The 20,483-nt window shown below is 47.4% G+C and overlaps 2 protein-coding genes across 7 annotated transcripts in view; one reads left to right on the forward strand and one right to left on the reverse strand.

Annotated features, from left to right (window-relative positions):
• ZCCHC4 (zinc finger CCHC-type containing 4) overlaps nt 1-20,483 on the reverse strand; it is a 939,775-nt gene that overhangs the window by 580,622 nt on the left and 338,670 nt on the right. The window lies entirely within an intron of this gene.
• Nucleotides 1-20,483, forward strand: part of LOC138516603 (nuclear factor 7, brain-like) — a 208,041-nt gene that overhangs the window by 32,335 nt on the left and 155,223 nt on the right. For 3 of the 4 annotated variants that reach the window (XM_069631863.1, XM_069631860.1, XM_069631861.1), the window contains exon 3: nt 9,164-9,259. The exons of the other annotated variant lie outside the window; for it this stretch is intronic. In XM_069631863.1, the coding sequence (XP_069487964.1) occupies nt 9,164-9,259 (96 nt within the window). The remainder of the gene's footprint in view (nt 1-9,163; nt 9,260-20,483) is intronic. 4 annotated transcript variants of the gene reach the window in all.

The following is a 20,483-nucleotide window of genomic DNA, read 5'->3' on the forward strand; positions in this document are numbered from 1 at the left end:
ATGCCACAGATCCTGGGCTTCCTTGGAGACGGCTGGGGATCTGGTTCCTCCCTGCTTCCGGATGTAGAACATTGTGATGGTGTTGTCGGTGAAGATTCTCACCACCTTGCCCTTGAGGGACGGGAGAAAGGACCTGAGCGCCCAGAACACTGCACGGAGCTCCAGGATGTTGATGTGGAGTGTCTTCTCCTCCGGGAGCCAAAGGCCTCTCGCGTGAAGTTCTCCGGTGTGCGCTCCCCACCCTTCCAGGGAGGCATCCGTCGTCACCGTTATCTGGTGGGATGGGGTCTGAAAGTCTGTGCCCGCCGTCAGATAAGCGCGGGTGCCCCACCACCGGATCGCTCGTCGGAAGGTCTCGTCGAGCGTGATCCTGTCCTCGAAGCTGCCCGTCGCTTGGATCCAGCGGGAGTCGAGGAACTCTTGCAGAGGGCGCATCCGAAGCCTGCACAGGCGCACAAGATATATGCAGGAGGACATCATCCCGCAGACGCTGCACCTTGCCCAGGATGGCCTTCGTTCTTTCCTCCGACGGCGAGGCCAGGCGCGCCACTGTGTCGAGCTTGGCTCCCAGAAACAGTGCGACTTGCGACGGGACCAGGTGGGATTTGGGAAAGTTGATGGAGAATCCCAGGTCCGTGAGCAGCTGGACGGTCTTTGCTGTGTGATCCACGGCGAGCTCCCTTGTCCTTGCTCAGATGAGCCAGTCGTCCAGGTAGGGGTAGATGTGGATCCCCTGCAGGCGCAGCCGCGCCGCCACCGGTGCGAGGCACTTGGTGAACACCCTTGGTGCCGACTTCAATCCGAACGGGAGGGCCTTGAACTGGTAGTGCCGTCCTTGGACCACGAACCTGAGGAACTTTCGGTGCCCTTTCAGAATGGGGACGTGGAAGTACACATTCTCCAAATCCAACGACGACAGGAAATCACCCTCCTCCAGCTGTCCCAGCACGTGCTGGAGGGCGACCATCCAGAACTTCTGTGCCTTGATGTACTTGTTCAGTTGTCGCAGTTCCAGGATGGGGCGCCATCCTCCTGTCTTCTTTTTCACTAGGAAGTACCTTGAGTATACTCCGGAGCCCCGGAGCCTCTTCGGGACGAGCTCGATGGCACCTTTTTTGAGCAACGCCCTTACCTCCAATAGCAGTTGAGGGACGTGATTTTCCTTCCTGACCACGGGTGGAATGCGGGGGCACTTTTTTAGAAGTTCGAGGGCGTGCCCCTGGGCCAGAGCGCCCAGCACCCAACGATCGGTGGAGATGGACTCCCACACGCTGACGAACTTCGCCAGCCGGCCTCCCACCGGGGTGCTTCGGTGGGTGCCCGACCCCGCTGTCTGTTCAATCTTGCTTGGAGGACGCCTTGCCGCCTTGGCCTCCCTGGCGATGACGGCGGTGCCCACCCGCCTTGCCTCGTCCTCTATGGGCTTCCTGTGACGAGGAGCGGGCCGCTTGGCGGTACGTAGAGGAGCCACCGCCGAATCCCTCGGAGGCACCCTGCTTGCCTCCGGTGCTCCGAAAGTACGGCCTTCGTTGCCGGAGAACGCCTAGGGCCCTAGCTGTCTCCGTGTTCGCCTTGATGGCTTGGAGGGACTCATCCACCGTTTTCCCAAACAGGTTGTTCCCGTCGAACGGCATGTCCAACACCTTGGCTTGCACATCCTGGTGGAAATCCGTCACCTCGTCGTCTAAGGCAAACGCTGTTGCCTAGCTGGCGGAAACCGGTGTCGGCAATGTATGTTGCCACTGTAATGGCGTGGTCCGACGCCACTTCGCCTTCTTGCAAGATCTCCAGGGCCTCGGCCCTCTTGTCATCCGGTAGGAAGTCCAACGGGGGGTGATCTTGCACCATAACTCCCTGTCGTAGCGGGCCACGATCGCGAGGGCGTTGGCCACCTTAATCGCTTAATCGTTGTTGCCGCTGACGAGATAACTCGTCCCATTGCGTCCAGCTTCTTCCCCTCGCCGTCAGCCGGAAAAGATGACGTTGAGGCCGACGCCCCCCCCCGCTTTCTTCTTGGCCGCCGCTGAGACGACCGAGTCAGGAGTCGGTTGTGCCCTAAGGCACAAAGGGGCCACGTCGGGGACCCGGTACTTCTTCTTGTACCGATCCCTCTTGGCAGGCGTCGTAGACGGGTTCTTGAGAAGGGTCAGACCCTCGTCCCAGATGTCATCCAGCAGAGGCACGGCGAGGACTGCCTTCCTCTTGGCCTTGCGCCGTTGGTAAAGGAAACCTTCCTTCTTTTCGAGGCAGAGCTGAAAAAGCTTGGATGCCCTAGAGATCATTGCATGGAAAGATCCGATCTTGTCAGACGGGGAGGCCTGGGCTGGCGATGGGAGCTCAGTCCTGTTGTCATCGGTACCCGTCGTGGCTGTGTCCGTTCCCGTATCATCCCCAGGGATGGGGGACGCGGGTAAAGGCCGAGCAGGCCGCGAGGGCTGAGAAGCGGGGCTGGATGGATCCGTCTTCTCTTGTTCGGGGGGCTTCCCGCCAGGCCCGGCTCTGGTTCCTCCGTCGAGCCGGGTTCCGGATCCTCCGTCAGTGGTAAGGGCAATCTCGTCCTTATCTCTGAACATAAGGATTGTATTGCCAACAAAATGGCCGAGTTATCCTGCGGCTCCGGAAGCGACGGGCAGGACGGGTGACTAGGACCCTCGCCGGTGCCGCCGTAACTCTCGTCGTCACCCTCATCGGGATCCCTCCCGTGGCGACGGCCTCTTCGAAGCCCTCGTCGAGGCCCTCTAAGACTTCTACCAGCTCCTCCTCGGATGTTGTGTCCGTGTCCACAATGGCCACCGCCCCCCCCTCTTTTTCCGCCGGGGTCTTCACGAAGATCTTTTCGATGGGTCTGAAAGAGGCTTCCCTCCGCAGAGGCAGGGAAACTCTGGGTCCCGAGGTCGCCTCCACTGGTGTAGCCTCCACAGGCTGCGCCAGGGCCGCCGCGACTCCCTCGATAGAAGCCTTGGCCGGGTGAATCAAGGCCTTCACCGCCTTAGGCGTGCTTGAGGCCTTCACCTGGGGGGAGGGTCACCGCCTCGCTCCCCCTCGGCCGAATCCTTCGAGATCACCCGGGGCCTCTCCAGAAGCTTACCCGGGTTCTCGAATTTCCTCTTCCCCGAACAGGGCGTTGGCTCGTGGTTGATAGTGCCGGGAAGGCGCGCCCTGCCTGGCAGCTGAAGAGCCCGACAGTTTGGCACTCCCGGTGCCCGCTGACTCACGGTGCTTTGCTTTCTGTTGGGCCCCCGTCGCCAGGGCGCCCTCACAGGACTTAGAAGACTGCTCAGACTTCTTCTTCTTCTTCTCACCTGACAGACTCCTTCCTTCCAGCCAGTTGGAGAGACGAAGGTGCCGGTCCGTTCCGACATGTTCCTGCAAAACGTACAGTCCTTCTCCACGTGCGTTTTGTCCTCATGAAGGCAGTAGAGACATTTCGAATGCTCGTCCTCTTTGAACACATTCTGTAGCTGGCATCCAGGGCAAACCCTGAACAGCTTTCCGGGCGTCGAGCTTCCTTTCTCCTGGGTCATCTTCGGGTAGGCCGCAGAAACTTCTGGAATCCCCCAAGAAGCGTAACGCGACAAAATCTTGACCCTTCAGGGGCATAGAAAAAAAATCTGACACGGATTGAGGCTCTATTTGACCGAAAAATGAGAAATTCTCGAAAAAGCGCGAAAACGCAGCAAAAGCTCGAGAGCTAAACACGAGGACTCCCAACACTTGAGCGTGCAGTAAAAATCTGAGGATGGCTGCCAGAGGCGGGGCTTAGGGAGAGGGCAGTCATTGGCTGGGGGCAGTATGACCCAGAGACCAGTGATTGGTTACTACTGAGAAAGACAGATCAGAAACGAAACTGATACTGATTTTTTCTTTACCGAGGATTCCCAGCCTGACGACGGGGAATATTCATGAGCATGTGATTCCATCCCAGACCCCATGTTGGAGAACTTAGGAATAGCAGGTGGTGATTAGGTTTTGGCATTAGCAGAAACAGCCAGGGACGAGGATATACTTTTTACAGGAAGGGGAAAATAGGACATCCCCCCGCCCCAATCCCGCTGTTTTTTTCCGCAGTTGGTGTCCAATGGCTTCGCCCCAGGCACTTTTTCGAAGTAGGGGATGGTCTTGGAACGAAACAACACAATTCACTAATTGAACGTTCCCCATGGGAGGGTGGGGAGAAGTTGCAAATTATGGAAGAATTTAATAAAACATCAGAGGAAAAGCCTGCAGTTTTTGAATGGTGTTTGATAAAAAGGAGATAAGAGCCTAAGAAGTGTTTCTTTTAAACACATGGGATGGTGTGGCATGCTAACTGACTGTCTAACAAGGGAGTAAGCAAAGGATGAATATGAATAAATGAGCATAACATAGTGCTTCACTAAGCACACCGAACGGTGAGGCAAGATAACATTAGAGACTTAAAATGGAATAAATAAAGGGAATATATGATCCAAGGAGTGCAAGGAAGGGCTCGGGTAAATACACTGGACGGTGTGGCCTAAAAGGCATTATGTCTTTTTTTTTACCTTGAATAATTAAGAGGAGCTTACAAACGTGCTCCTTAAGCACACCAGACGATGGGGAAGAATGATTGATGGCCTACAATGGAGTATATAAAGGGTAAATATGACATATGACAGTGCTCCGTTGGCACACCGGACGGTGAGGCAAGGATGTGCACTTTTAAGCATGGATGATTGTTTACAATGGAGTAGATAAGGGATAAATTTAAAAAGGAGCATAAGATAGTGCTCCGTTATGCCACCGGATGGTGAAGCATGATAAAGGATGGGCAACAACGGTAATAGAATAAAGGAAAAAGGAACACAATTTAGTGTTCTGTTCATGCCACCGCAAGGTGAGGCATGAGAAACAATGGGCCACAATGGTAATAGAATAAAGGAAAAAGGAACCCAACTTAGTGTTCTGTTCATGCCACCGCAAGGTGAGGCATGAGAAACGATGGGCCACAATGGTAATAGAATAAAGGAAAAAGGAACACAACATAGTGTTCTGTTCATGCCACCGCAAGGTGAGGCATGAGAAAGGATGGGCCACAATGGTAAAAGAATAAAGGAACACAACATAGTGTTCTGTTCATGGCACCGCAAGGTGAGGCATGAGAAACGATGGGCCAAAATGGTAAAAGAATAAAGGAAAAAGGAACACAATATAGTGTTCGGTGGCCAATACAGTATTCTGTTTATGCCACCGGAAGGTGAGGCATGATAAAGGATGTTCACAATGTTATAAAGAGATGATACATTTTAAAAGACACCTAAGATAAAGGGTAGTCCATGCAAGCAGGCAGGCGCAGCCACTGATCATAATTCCCCATGCAAAACCAGGGCCTTCTCTGCACCACCACCCATCCTACCCCTCTTTCTCTATTCAACCCTACCCCTTCTCTCTTTACCCCCACCATGCACCGTACCCCCTCTCTCTGGCTCCACACCACTCTAGCCCCTATATTCCTCCACCCACATTACCCCCTCTCCCAATACCTCTCAGAGTCTCTTCATTTCTTACCCTCTCACTCTCTCTCATCAATGGCACCCTCTATCAATGGCTTCCTCCCGTGCTCTATTCCCCTTCTCGTTCTGCACCCCTTATCACATCCTCCTTTAAACTGTTCCCTCTCCTCTTTGCATCCTGGTGCCTATCAATGCATAATGCAAAGAACAACAGTAAACGCCCAAACTATTGGCATTGCTAATGCTTCTTAAGCATATTTCGCGTGTGTGCTACTAAAATGCCCCAGTGCCTGGAACTTACACAGCACCATGTTTTTCCAGAATCATGTCATGTCCTGAGGATGAATGTCCATGATTTGTCTTGCTGCCTTTGGGGTCGAACTAAGTATTAAGTTTCCCTTGGTATGGCAGCGTCAGACTCGACTGCCATCCTTTGATATACGCACGCACTCCCGTTCTGTTTTTAACGTGATGTTGCATTTCACGTACCCTAACAGTGCCACCGTGTCCTCATCAAAGTGGATTGGGCGTTGCCTCATCTGGCATATTTCGTAGGAGCCCTTCAGCTGCTCTCCTCCCACTCCCATCACACGTAGATTGATGGTGCACGTGGGTTTAGTTTCTCATTATTTTTGCGTGTACATTTTGCGTGCTCCTCCAGGGTCGTTGATCAATGTCTCGTTGTCCAGTTACCCTAATGCTGTGGGTTCTCAAACCTTGGCGAGCTGCCTCACTACGGACCATTGTGTACATTTGTTAACCTTGGCCATGCAGTCAGGACAGTTTTCCCAGTGGCTCCTGTGTACACAACAAAGGCATTCTCTCTGGTCTCCTGCTCTGCTTTCTGGATGTTTGCGAACTGCTTTTGTGATCCTTTTCACTGGTTTGTACTATGCTGATTTTTGGATGGCTGACTTGTTTCACGGCCTGCTCTGTACACATTTTGATTTGTCTATTCTATGTGGTTTGCTATTGATAACGCTTATTCCAGGATGGGGTCTGTTATAAAGTCGGCTGCCTGTCATAATTCACAGGGGCTATTGAAATACTGTGGACTGAGCAAGCAATCTTGAGGAGGTCTCTGCAAGGTTGACAAGCTGCTTGGACTCAACATTTGACCCAAAGTCTGGGAACTCCACCCCTGACACGTTCCACCATTAACAAGAGAAACCTGGATATGCTTGACCACTGAAAACCCCACCACGGCGCATATGAATGGAGGGACGGGCATAGCTTGTGGTAGAGCTGGTAGAGCTGGTAGAGCTGTTCACCAAGGAGCAGCCACTGCAAGTCACACACATGGAGCCTGGAAGGAATAGTGAATAGTGGCAAGGAACCAGATGTGGAGTCAACATAGTGCAATTCAGAGCTGAATGGACATTGAAGAAAAGGTAGCACTTCGGTCGAAATCAGGCAGAGCGCAGAGGAAACATCAGCAGGTAATCTGAATTTGTGGAAGTGTACATAACGGCCACAAACTGAGAATGAGCAGAGGGGCTGATGGAGACAAGCAGACCATTGTAGTAGAAGACAGAGCAGGAGACGCAGGGAGGACACTAAAAAACCATGAGGACGGGGAGAGGGTCAAGAAGCCATAGAAAGCTATTGGGAGGCTTGAGAGGACCAGTCACTGGGTAGCGAGCAGGCAATAAATCATTAAACCACAGTGCAATATGCAGAGACAGCGGGACACTATATCATTTATGGCACTTTGAAAGCTACGTAGCGAGCGGGCAGTCTATTCATATATACCTAGAGGCCACAGTGTGCAAGAAGCCAAAGCAGGTTGGACACTAGATCATTGGTGGGAGGCATGGCGTGTTGAAAGCTGCATAGCGAGCTGCACTTCAGAGACACGCAGGTGCAGAATAAACTGAGCACCTCATCTCTAAAGGCACTAAGAAGTGCATAGAGCGAGCTGATAGAGAGAGTGAGATAGGATCAATGTCGTTAAGAGAGCGTGTGAGCTGGCACTCCATCCCTGGATGCAGGATTAACAAGTGTGCTAGATCCCGAAGAGAAGGCAATGCGCGTGCTGGATGGTTTACATAGAAGACTAAAAGAGGCGCTGTAAGGTGCAGGATTCCTATGAAGAGGGGTATTTCCTAGCACTATTACTTATCATTGGCCCTGTACTATATGATCCTAAAACCAAAGAGATGGAACATGCTGGGCACCATATCCTGGGCAATGGCCCCATTAGGTTCCCCAATTCCCTATATCATTGGATCATAATATTGAGAGCAATGCTAGGTTTATTGATTTGTGGGACACCTCATGGTCCAGTGGAGAGTAGAATAAAAGAATACTTGGAGAACGATACATTTTGCGGTGATGTTTTGTTGGGTCTCACTACATATTATCCCCACCAAAAATATCGCCGTATGGAACGGCCATAGGCAATATTTTTTGGGGGGATAATTTTTGGGGTTTTTGGGAGCAGGGGTTTGCGGGAGTGTCCCCCGCTCCTTTATCAATAATGCATGGGTTGCGGGGGTGTCCCCCGCAGGTTCGATGCCTTAATATCGCCACAAAAATATGGCAATATTTTTGCGGGATATTAACACATGGAGCCGTTTGGTTGATGGCCAAGAAGATTACTTTGTACACATTTATTTCTGAATCAGTGATGTCTTGCACCACTCCATCACCATGTGTTTGAGTAGGTCATCTCCTGTGACGCCGAAATAGAAGGAGATGGCCAATTCACGCACGCTCTTCAGTTATTCAACAATGTGCTCGTGTGTGCCCTGAAAGTCTATGCATTAGAACGTTTACCTTCCCTTCAAACTGACTTTTGCTTCTTTACTGACTTTTGCGAGCCATCGTCCTCTTTTCAGGCGGTAGGATGGTGAACACACACTGGGCATAACTTCCCGTGCATTGATCAGGAGAGGCACATTTCTACCCACTGGTATATATCAGCACTAAGCGCCTCGATATATATTGTGAATTTCTGCTTCTAGTCGGATCATGGTATTGCTGGTGTCCTTGGTGTTTCCATGAATGGCAATGATGGTGTGATCTCTGTGATTCCTGATCTGCAGGACGGTTTGCTGTTCGCTCTACTTGTCTTTGTTCTTGCATCCCACCACCACTTCCATGATTCTGTGCGCTTCTGCTCAACCTGACAAAGAAACAAGAGCAGCATGTTGCAGTGTTCTCTGCATTTCTCATGACAAAACCCCTTCTTATATAGGATCCTTCTCTCTCTTCTCATCACCCAGCTACGTCCGCCCCCTCTGTGTGGCACGCTTTATCTGGCATCGCTGCGTCCCCTCGCTATCGCTGCACGATGCATGTGCTTCAGCTTCATGATCAGTTAGGCGCCTAGAAAAACAGTTAGGAACAACAGGCGCTTTATATTAGCTATACATCGACAGCCGTTTTTTTGTAAAGTTAACTATATTGGTAACATGAAAACAATGGGAATGTGGAACTAGGGTGAGTTTGCAATATCAATTATACAACGATACAGACCTGAGCACGAACCAAACGTTCTCCTCATACAATGCACCATGTTCCGGTCAAGCAAACCTCAGTATTCGAATGCACAGATGAGTGTTTCGATCTTCATAATAAACACATAAAACGACATGCAGAAAAGGGACTATAATTACTTTACTTTCTTGTTAATATTCTTTGTAAATAAGTCCAGTAGAAACGTTGTTGCGTGTTGTTTCCACCAACAGGTCTCGTCCCAGAAAAGGCTTGAAGAACTCATTAAACTGAAGGCACACGTCGAAACGCGTCTGCAGACCCTGAGGAGCAGAGCCCAGGTTCTTCATGTAAGAAACGTTACTATTTTTGACACTTTCTAACGAAAGGGAACGGTGCAGATGAAACTGCTGGAAGTTGGTATGAGTATCACATTCACCAATCGTGGCAATCAGAACGATTCCAAGCTGTGCAGTAGAACCGAACATTACGTTCTTCCTGAAGCCTCTCAACTTTCAGCTGCTCTGCTTCTGGTAGACAGTAGCTGCCAAGCTTGACAATAGAATAAGGGTGGGAGGAAGGGCAGTGCCACACTCGCTCTCTGGAATGACTTTTAAGATGTGTGAAGGTGCGTTGCTCATGTAGAAGGCTGAGCAGCAGAAGCGGCGAGAGGACTTTAACATGCCCTCGCTTTAACATGCAGAGAGTAATGATTGGGTGGTGAAGGGTTTGCCTTAACCAAAGGGGGATTCGAGACAAGAACCTTGTAGAGCAGCATCTCCGACCAGGACAAGATGAGAACTGAGAAGCAATGTAACAGGATACCATCTTATGATTCACTGATAGGAGGACTCCCAGTAATAACATTATGGCAAGCCCAAACCCCAAAAGTGAAAAGCAAACATATAGATCTCTGGGAAGACTTCCATCTACCTCCCCCATGGTTTCTTCGAAATGAAGTTCCTCACCTGAATGGGTGAAAAGGGGAGGGAATTTGTGTACAGGTTATTCTAGCGGATAAACTGGGCATGCATATTCAGTAATTCAACTCCAGAGAATGTCTGTGGGGGGCGGGAATAGCTCAGCGGCAACATGCTCGCCTTGGAAGAAAGACGACACCGAAACACAGGTTCGATCCCCGGGTCCGTGCTCAGAAACCTCTGGGTATTAAGTGCGTTATAAATAACCTATCATATCATAGGTAGGCCTCACCACTTCCCTTGTCAGTTTCTTTGCTGGGTTCAGGATGCACATCTGAATAACTGATAGCTCACTGAAGTGAAAGACTTAGCTTCATGAGTCATTCTGTCATAGAATTCCTTTTGTGCAGAGTTAAGTGTGTCCCTGAATGGACTATCGTGTGGACTACCAGAATAACCACACCAGCCTGTGTTCACTTATCATTCAATTGTCATAATTGTAGTTAATTGTATTATTTCATAACCAATTATTTGTCCACAAAGTAATATGCGTTGACCTAACAGATCCCATGCCTTCTCTGTACGCATGGTCTCTTGGTCGGCCTCCATTGGTGGTTGGGCATGCTGTCAGCCTACTCCACACACACTGTGTATTGGGCTGCATTAGCTCATGATGTGCTTTCATCAGCCTTCTGGTCTATTCTGCATCATCCACCTAACAAGTCTCTCTGTCTGCTTTCAACTAAACTGCCATCTAGGGGTGCACCTTCTTACATATATATAGCAGCCTATGAACACAATGATGACATCACAGATCAGATCAATGATGACATCACTAATTACATCACAACAGTGACTGGCATTAAGCATGGCCTTCAGCTATGGTCAGTGTGCAAGGCCAAATATATTTTAACACATGAAGGGGTACTAGTCATGGCCTTCAGTTATGGACAGTGGTCACAACCTTCACCCATGTGCACTGAATATTTTAAAACACCAAAGGGCTACAAACCATAGACTTTGACCTTTGCCAGTGGATACAGCTTTCAACCGTGTCCACTGTATATTATATACACTGATCAGGCATGAGCTAAGGACTTTAGCACAATACTGGCCACTGGCCACAATCTTTGGCTGTGCCCACTATATATTCTAACATATAAATGGGCCACTAGCCATGGCCTTTGACCTTGAGCAGTTTGTTCATCTTTTGGCCATGTCCACTGTATATTTTAAAATAATAAAAAGCAATAAGCGATGGCCTTCGGCCGTGCCTACTGTGTATTGTACAACACTAACCAGCCACTAGCTATGGCCTTCGGCCGTGCCCACTGTGTATTGTACAACACTAACCAGCCAATAGCTATGACCTTCGGCCGTGCTCACTGTAGATTATATACACTAACCGGCCACTAGCCATGGTCTTCAGCAATACTATCCAGTGGCCTGTATATTATAACATATTAATGGGCACTAGCTATGGCCTTTAGCCATGGCCACTGACTACAGCTTTCAACGTTGCCCACAGAATGTATGTGAAAATACTGAAAGAGAAAAGCTGGTGCAGCACAAAAACGAAATAAATGTGTTAGTTAAGTACAATAACTTGGTATTGGAAAATTAATGTTAGTATTCCATGTGCAGGCATAAACGCTATTAAATTATAAGTTAAAAGTGAAGTTAGCGAGCAGAATTAATGATAGAAAAGATGAGGTACGTTACACGATTGTGTATGATGAACTACCCGGTCTCCCTGCGATGCCAGTTCCCTTTTTTTGTATTTCTTTATTTGTCTGCCCATCCAAAAGCGAGCAACAGCCCTGCAACCCCCAATCCTATTATAGCAAACAAAGGAGCGTGGGACACCCCCGCATCCCCACTCCCCCTGTTCGCTATAATGGGATCATACAGTGTAATTGTTCACCATTTTTGGCTGTACGAAGTTTTTGTGCTGCCGAAATTCGAACAATTATACCAAAGGTTCATGTTTTGGACTTTTTCTACTGATAGCTTTTAAAACAGTGATGGGCTACTGGGCATGGCTTTTAACCATGCACATTGGTATTTTATATCACTAACCGGCCACTAGCTATGGACTTTGGTGCTGGCCAATGGCCCCAGCTTTTGTCATGGCCAAGTCCACGACCTAAATTGTTATTAAGGTAACCCAAGTATTCATGAGCTAATTTATAAATGATGTTATACCTAATTCCATTATTGATCTAATCAGTTATATACAATGTAATTAGTGTTGTCACCAGTGATGGCATCAGTGATGTGATTTGTAATGCCATCAGTGTTCTCATACGAAATGTGATTAGTGATGTCATCATTTTGGTCATAGGCGGGCCGCGCAACAGAGGTGTGAAGTTGAAGGTGGCTTTAGCTGAATATCAGGGGTTTTGTTGCATTACGCTCTCACCTTAACATCCCTGCAACTAAAGTTTTTTCCTTGAATTTCAAAGGTTTTGTTGCAATGTATTGCTCACCTTAATGTCCCTGCAATATTTCCTTGAATTTCAAGGGTTTTGTTACTCAATAGATGTTTTAGAACGCTTCCAGACCACTAGCATGGTCCTCGACCATGATCATTGGATGATCATTGGGCTCCATTTTAAAACGCTACCAGACCATAGCCATGAGAACTCACAATGTTTTTAGGCAATGCGCAGCGAGATAAAATTATTTGCCATGGACCACACACTTTGGTTAAGCAGCGTGCTCCAAGTGGTACACCCTTGTTCGGTGCAGTGATTTTGGCATGAGCCAATCTGGCGCAGCCATTCCACCGCACCGCTCATTTCATCGCGAAAGCCATTCAGGCGCCGTTATTTTGACGCAAGGGATGTTTGGACGTGGCTGACATTACAGCCATGTCTAAAATAAGACCACAGGACTGCACTGCAACAAACCTCGCCACCTCCCAGTTGCACTGCTTTTCTTTTAATTACATTAAATTAGTTAAATAAAATTAACAAAACATACAGCCTTGAACCCTGGTCTGTCAGAGTACAAGTCCCAGCATTTAACCACTAGGCCACAACGGCTGGGTGCTTAACGGGGCATACATTTCATACTTAGCCTATAATTTAATAAGTTCAATTATAAAAGGCTATGTGTGAAACCTGTGAGAATCCAAATAACATAATGGTTACGTGCTGTGTCTCGAACTTCTGCAGACCAGGGTTCTTCAATGACAGCGTTGACCATAAATGTGTTTTTTTTATTCTGTTTTTCTGTTTTATAATGTTGCCCCGAGGCGGTGTAGTCCTCTTTTTGAATATATGTGCAGTGTAAGGGGGAATGTGTGGTGTGAGATTGTGCATGTCATCTGAGAGGGTGTGCATGCAATGTGTGTTTGATGGGTGTGTGTGTACATGGTGTGAATGTGTGTGTGAGGGATTGTGCGTGCAGTGTGAATTTGTTTCCGTGAAGGCATTTGTTAGTCTGTGCACACGCGTGTGCACCCATGTTTCTGTGAGCATTGTGACACGTCAAGTGTGAGTTTTCAGTGTCAGAGTGTGTGTGCATGCGTACGTACGTGCATGCGTGCGTAACTAAGTCATTCGGAAGATGCAGCTCCAGTTCTTTGTTTTTGTTGCATTTTATGACTTTTTGTTTTGTCTATCAAGGGAAGTGTCCTGTACTACAAGTCCCAACATGCAAATTAAAAAGAAAATCTGAATTATCATCTTACAAATAACAAGGGACTGGTGGCATAAAACAATATATACAAGGCATGTAACTTGGCTATATTCATGATTTCTCCTGCACCTCTATTTGTTTGGGTTGAATGGCAGTAGAGGATCTGTAAGTTGTTGAAGGAGTAGGTACGTAGTGTAGAATCAGAGAAGGGGGGGAAAGTACAATATATTTTTTCAGCTGGGGAAAGTGAGAGTAAGGGGCTGGAGAATAGTGGTGTCTACTTGCCCCTGCCGTATTCAAAGTCTAAAAGTAGCACAATATATTAAGTGAATAATGGGAGTGTGTGGCAAGCACCTCCCTTTAGCTGCAAAGAAAGTCTTGCTTATGCTGGCTCACGTGCAATGGAATACACGCAACTATTAACCCATTGGTAGTGCAACTCAAAAGACCTTCTTAAAATCATGCAGTGATCGACTGAACGTTTCCATGAAGGAGGCCACATGGATCAAAGGTATACCCGTTTAGATTACATAGTCCAGAATACAGTGTGTTTACCAAAATATACGGTTTTAAATGAAAAGAAATAAAGTCTTGATCCCTGGTCTGCCAGAGGTCAAGGACCAGCATCCAGCCACTACGACACAATAGCTTAGTGCTTTGCAGTGCATACATTTCCTATTTAGCCTACAATTTAATATGTCCAATTATAAAAGGATAAATAGGAAACTTGTGAGAATCCAAACAATAATATAATTGTAGCATAATGTTAAGTGCTGCGTCTTCCAACTCCTGCAGGCCAGGGTTCTCGAAGGCAGCGTTCAGTAAAAATGTGTTTTTATTTTGTTTTTTCAGTTTTATGATTTTGTCCAGAGACTGTGTAATATATGTTCCATTCTGTTTTATAATGTTGCAGTAAATAAAGTTTTTCATGTTAAATACATATTACAAAATGCAAAGTGTCTGCAGGTGCATGCCAATTGCAACCTCGTGCGCCAAAACATCCTTGTGCCGAGAGGTCCCTGCGCCCAACTGGCTGCATCTAACTATGCGCCATAATAGCGTGCGCCTAACCTGCCACACCAAAATGTCCTGTCCCGTGCTCCAAGCCCCTTGTTTTATTGCCAATCTCTTGGTGTCTGTTGTGATGCATCGAACAACCCCAACTAACCACATTTAAGCAGCACTGAAACAGGAAAAAATTGACCGGCTGTAAGAACAACATATGCCCAGGTACTTTATGCACCCATAGCGAAAATCAAAAGCTGGCACCCATGAATATACGCACAGTACTGCTTAGCTTCAAAGTGACGAAGGGGCCGGCCCCCTCAGGGCATGTTGCTCTAAGTGGTCTTGTAAATTTGCCTCACTTATTAGGCACCATGGCCTGAGGGGGCTGGCCTTTTCCTCACTTTTAAGCTAAGCAGGGTCGGTCCTGGTTACTGCATGGACGGGAGACACGGGTCACCAGTGATTTTTCACCCCTGCTTTCTTGGTGACTGTTGTCATCCATCGCACAACCGCAACTAACCACATTTAAGCAGCACGGAAAAGGGAAAAAAAGACCAGCTGCAAAAATAACATATGCCCAGGTACTTTTGCATGAAAAGCAAAAATCAAAAGCTGGCACCCATGAATATACGTAATACACAGTAAGTGAACATATATCTTAAAGTGAAATATACAAATATAGTTCAATAGAAAAGCATTGGACTTTAATAAAAAGTAACAAACACCTGAAAAATAACCTGAGAGAGGAAATGTTCCAATAAATATGCTGGCAAAGTATAAAAGGTGCTCAACTATTAAAGCCAGCAATCTGTCATGAAATAGTCCCTGGAAAACTAAATCCCAATACGAAACAAGTACTTGTGGTCTTGTGAGCAAGCGTCTGCACTGGGAACATGACAACCTGAGTAAAATTCTGGAAACCGATTACTTGAGCAAGCTTGCCAAGCTCAAGAAAAAAACAAGGGGTTGCGTCTGCCCTCTGAAGAAAAGTTATGCTGTCCATCCACATGTGTCCTTTACTGGTGCCCTGAAAAGCATCCACAATCAGGGCAATATAACTGCACCAGTGTCCAGGATTGTAAACTCTCTTGCCACATCGTGGGCAAATACTCATGACTTATTTGCCTGCTCATAATTTCTTCTCCTAACCCCCATGTCTGGCTTTCAACAATACTCTGCTTTATAAAGCTAACTTGGAAAGTACACATACCATAGTGTCACTCAAATATATACATTCTTATAGAACTACGTTAGGCAAAAAGTGTACAATTGTGGCATTATTCCCCCATCTTGACTATGAGACTACAATTAACAGAATGCAATTCAGCAAAATGCAAAAATATTGTCTCTGAGCGCAAAACTTTCAAGGTATGACAGTAGCACCGTTTTTAAAAAAATCATGCATAATCCGTGTGTTAGGAGATATTTAAAACTAAGAAAACACACAGCATCCAGAACATGTGGACTATCTCACATCCATGCAGTAACTGGGATCGACCCTGCTTAGTTTCAAAGCGAGGAAGGATCTAGGCCCCTTAGGCCATGTTTCTAAGTGGTCTTGTAATATGGCCTCATTTATTAGGCAAAATGGCCTCAGGGACCTGTCCCCTTCCTCGCTTTGATGCTAAGCCGGGTTTGTCTCAGTTACTGCCAGGATGGGAATCCCACTATTGCTGTAAAAATATATATTTTTTATTATTTTATTGTTGACTGGGAGACTACAAATACCAGAATGCAATTCAGCAAAAGGCAAAGCATTTTCTTTGAGTGCAAAACTTTCAAGGATTGACAGTCGCACGGTTTAAGAAAATAAGTTTACGAAAAATAAGTCGGATGCCCATTCGGACACCCATCCATGCAGTAACCGGGACTGACCCTGCTTAGCTGTAAAGCAAGGAAAGGGCCGAACTGTTTCTCTAAGTGGTCTTGTAACTTTGGCTCATTTATTGGGCAACATGGCCTGAGGAGGTTGGCCCCTTCCTCACTTTGAAGCTAAGCAGGGTCTGTCCTGGTTACTGCATGGATGGGAGACATAGATGGCAATCTTGTCACTGGCCATCGGCAGTGATTTTTCACCCCCAACGTCCTGTTGCTGTAAAAATATCTTTTTTTTAAAAACTGTAAACGCGGGTAATGCAGTGAGACCATACCTCTCCCAACAGAATTGCCTCACCATCGCCAGGGCAATAATTGGTTCGAGGCTTGATTTCTGCAATGCCCTACTTATAGGAACCTCAGGCAAAAACCTTGCTAAACTGCAACTAGTTCAAAATAATGCCCTTAGGGCCGCCACCGGCCTATCACGCAGGGACCATATCTCTGGTCTCAGAAGACAAGTCCACTGGCTTCCAGTCAAGGAAAGAATCATCTTTAAAATTCTTGGCTTGGCGCACAAGTGCCTTCACGACCTGGACCCTCCATACCTTGTCCAAAGGATCTCTAAACCCTGTGCTGTTAGGCCAGCCAGAAGAGCATACTCAAACATGATTACTGTTCCCAAAACTAACAAAGCTCGTGCTGGTGGTACCAGCTCCCCCACCATGGCTGCCACTCACTGGAACGCCCTCCCAACTCACCTTTGACTAATTGAATCTCACGGTGCCTTTCGTAAGGCCATCAAAACCATGCTTTTCATGTAAACCTGCAGGTTCTCTGTTTGCAACCCTAGTAATATGTATGTATTCTTCGCTAACTGATGTATATGTAACCTTATATTTCTAAGACTCCTTCTGATGGGGGGCTTTTCTGTAACCCTTAAATAAGCCTTCTTACGCTGCGTTCACAGCGCCTCGATGGCCACAGGCTGTAGTGCGCTCTACAAATGTAAAAAAAATTAATCAACAAATAAATAAATATAGCCTCAAATATAGCCGATAATATCGGCAAAATGCTTTCCTGCCCCCCCAGGCCCTCACCAAGTACAGCCCTCATCTGTTCCAGGTCCAGCAGGCCCTCAGATGGCCTCTACTCCTCTGCTCTCTCCCTTTTCCCTGCAGAAAACACAGTTTCTGTGACGCAGTTTGCTTTGAGATGTCGGATATTCGAGGCTATAGCCGAGGCTACAGAAAGCTTTGTGTTGCAAACTCAGTCCCTAGACCCCTCAAATTCAAACATTTCACGTGGTGGCCTCTAGCCACCCCCACCCACCTCTAGCCTGATGACATTTGCATGTTTTTGACCTGAAAATAGTTTTTTTCCTGCGTTTCATTAACCTCTTGCATTGAGAGAAAAACGGATGGCGGTAGTTTCATTTGTAAAAAAAAACAAAAACGTTCTCGGGTAAATCCTGAGATATATCTATTTTATATCAAATATTTGAATAACTACTTTACGGAATAGCCCCAAACAACGCATGGATCGCGAGTCAACGTTTCGTGGCCAAGTTGTTTCGGACCTGGTCCAAATCCGTCCAGCAGTTTGGGCTGTGCGCCTTGGCAAAAATTGACCTTGTTTGTCTATGGGAAATTAATGCGAAGTAGGCCGCACTTTGTTTTTTTACGCTTAATAACTTTCAATAACTTTCTATTTTCTAACAAATCTTACAAAACTTTGCAGTCTGGGGGGGCCTGTGAGTCCTTAATCACTTTCAAAGATTCAGTCAAATCAGTTTCTCGAATCAAATGTTATTAACAATAGAACAATAGTATTTTGAGGGGTTCCTATGGGAGTCCGACTCACCTTAAATATAGGGCGTGTATATATATATATATATATATATATATATATATATATATATATTCTTATTCAAGAAAAAACTTTAGTTGCAGGGACGTTAAGGTGAGAGCTTAATGCAACAAAACCCCTTAAATTCAGCTAAAGCCACATTAACTTGGCACCCCATGTTGCGCTGCCTATGACCACAATGATGACATCACAGATGACATCCATGATGACATCACTGGTAACATCAATAATGACATCTATGGAACCTCTGATTAGATTACAATAATAACAGACTATGGCCAGTGCCCACGGCCTTTGGCCATGCCCACTGTATATTTTAACACATTAAGGGGCCACTAGCCATGGCCTTCGGATTTCCAGTGGAGGACCAGGAGTTTCCAGCCACTTAGATTTCCAGTGGATGACCAGGAGTTTCCTGGCCGTGAACAAAATGAGACCTGGGAGTCTGCGGGTTATGGCATCTATGTGCCAGTCTTCAGAGTTTTCCCCCAATAGCATGAGCTCCGGAGTCAGCGTTACGCTGGCCGCAGTGATGTCTCCTATCTGCTTGTGCACTCCCACCCCAGTACAGAGTGATCCCAGGGCAGTGCCATAGTATGTGCCCCACAGTGCCAGTGGCGCTGCAACCCCTTCCAACATTTATCTGTCTGGGCTATCCCCATTCTGTGCAGTGTAGCTGGGGTGTGATATAGTCTCTGCAGTATTTTATATTGGATTTCTGTATTTTTGAGATTAGAGGTTAGTGGTATGGCCGCATAGTAGTCCAACATATCCGATATGCCTATTTGGGTCCCTAGGCCCTCGGACCAAGTCAGCGCTAGTGTATGATTCCTGTCTAGACTGCTGGGGATTGACCTTTGATGGAAGGTGTGAAGGCGTGGGAAAGATTTTAGATGTTGTTCCAGCTCCTTCTCACAGGGAGCTGGGGTCAGGAGTTGTGGGCCTGGTGTCTTGTGGGAGTGGATTGTGGTTTGTATCGTATGGTACGTGAGCCAGTCGCTGCGGACGAGGCCCAACCTGATGCTTGCATTTTGGAATGTCTGTAACTTCCCCTGCTCCCTTATGTCCATCAGCCATATGCTGGCCCATTCGTGGTCTTGTTTCAGATGGCTTTTCTGCGCCTGTCCGTAGGACAACATGGCACGCAGGCTGGACCATGGTGGTGCATACTGAGTTGGGACACCTTGCGTGGCCCTCAGTTTGTGCCATTGGGAGATTGTGGGCCCGATAATAGGGTGCTTCTTAATGTGAGGAGGGAGCCTTTTAGGGGGTATAGCCATGATTTTGATTGGGGTTAACTGTTTCATAAAAGCTACCTCCATGGCCCTCCAGCTGGAGTCGTCAGTTGTGTCAAGTCAGCACTTCATCCAGCATACCTGGGCCGCCTGATGATAGGCTTTAAGGGATGGTGCAGCGAGGCCCCCATTTGCCTTACCAGCCAGCCTGCAGTACTTTGAGGCAGATTCTTGCCTTCTTCCCTTTCCATATACATTTTGTGACTGCCTTGCCTAGTTCTTTCATTGCCTCTGGTGTCGGGCTAACTGGGATCATCATCGAGATGTATATTAGTTTTTGGAACGAATTCATCTTCAGTGCGTTTATTCGCCCCGTTAGGGAGAGGGCTAGGTGGTCCCATCTGCGTAAGTCTTGACAAATGCTCTAAATTGCATGTGGGTAGTTTAAATCTCGTATACTTTCTAGTGAGGGACTTATGTTTATGCCTAGATATTTGATATGGTGCGTTTGCAATGAGAACGGGGCTACACTTCCAGGGTCCCACGGGATATCTTGTTGCAGTGGCATAACTTCAGACTTACTCCAGTTCATTTTATGTCCGGCCATCGGGCCGATCTCTAGTAGGAGCGCTCGAATGTACGGCAGAGAAGTGGGGCCATTGCTCATGTAGAGGAGCATGTCATCTGCGTAGAAGGACACGCAATGCTCCTCCCGGCCCTGTATGATGCGACCCAGCCAACGTCAGCCCGGAGTTTGTTTGATATCAGCTCTATGGAGAGGGCATAAAGCAGGGGTGACAGTGGGCACCCCTGCCGTGTGCCCGATTGTAAGTCGAAGGCGGGGAGGTAAGGCCATTGGTAACCACGGAGGCGGTCAGGCCGAAATATAATGATTTAATTAGTTGGACAAGTTGAAGGGGAAAGCCGTATCGGGGCAGGACTTGAATATAAATTCCCACTGCACCTTGTCGAACGCCTTTTCCATGTCTACTGCCAGTAATATATCGTCTGAGTCTCTGTCCCCCGAGACCAGGTGTAGCAGTCGGCAGATGTTATCGCTCGAGTGTCTGTTGCGGATAAAT

The sequence above is a fragment of the Ambystoma mexicanum genome, chromosome 6q, assembly GCF_040938575.1.
Source record: "Ambystoma mexicanum isolate Mex_15411 chromosome 6q, UKY_AmexF1_1, whole genome shotgun sequence".
Classification (NCBI taxonomy): domain Eukaryota; kingdom Metazoa; phylum Chordata; class Amphibia; order Caudata; family Ambystomatidae; genus Ambystoma; species Ambystoma mexicanum.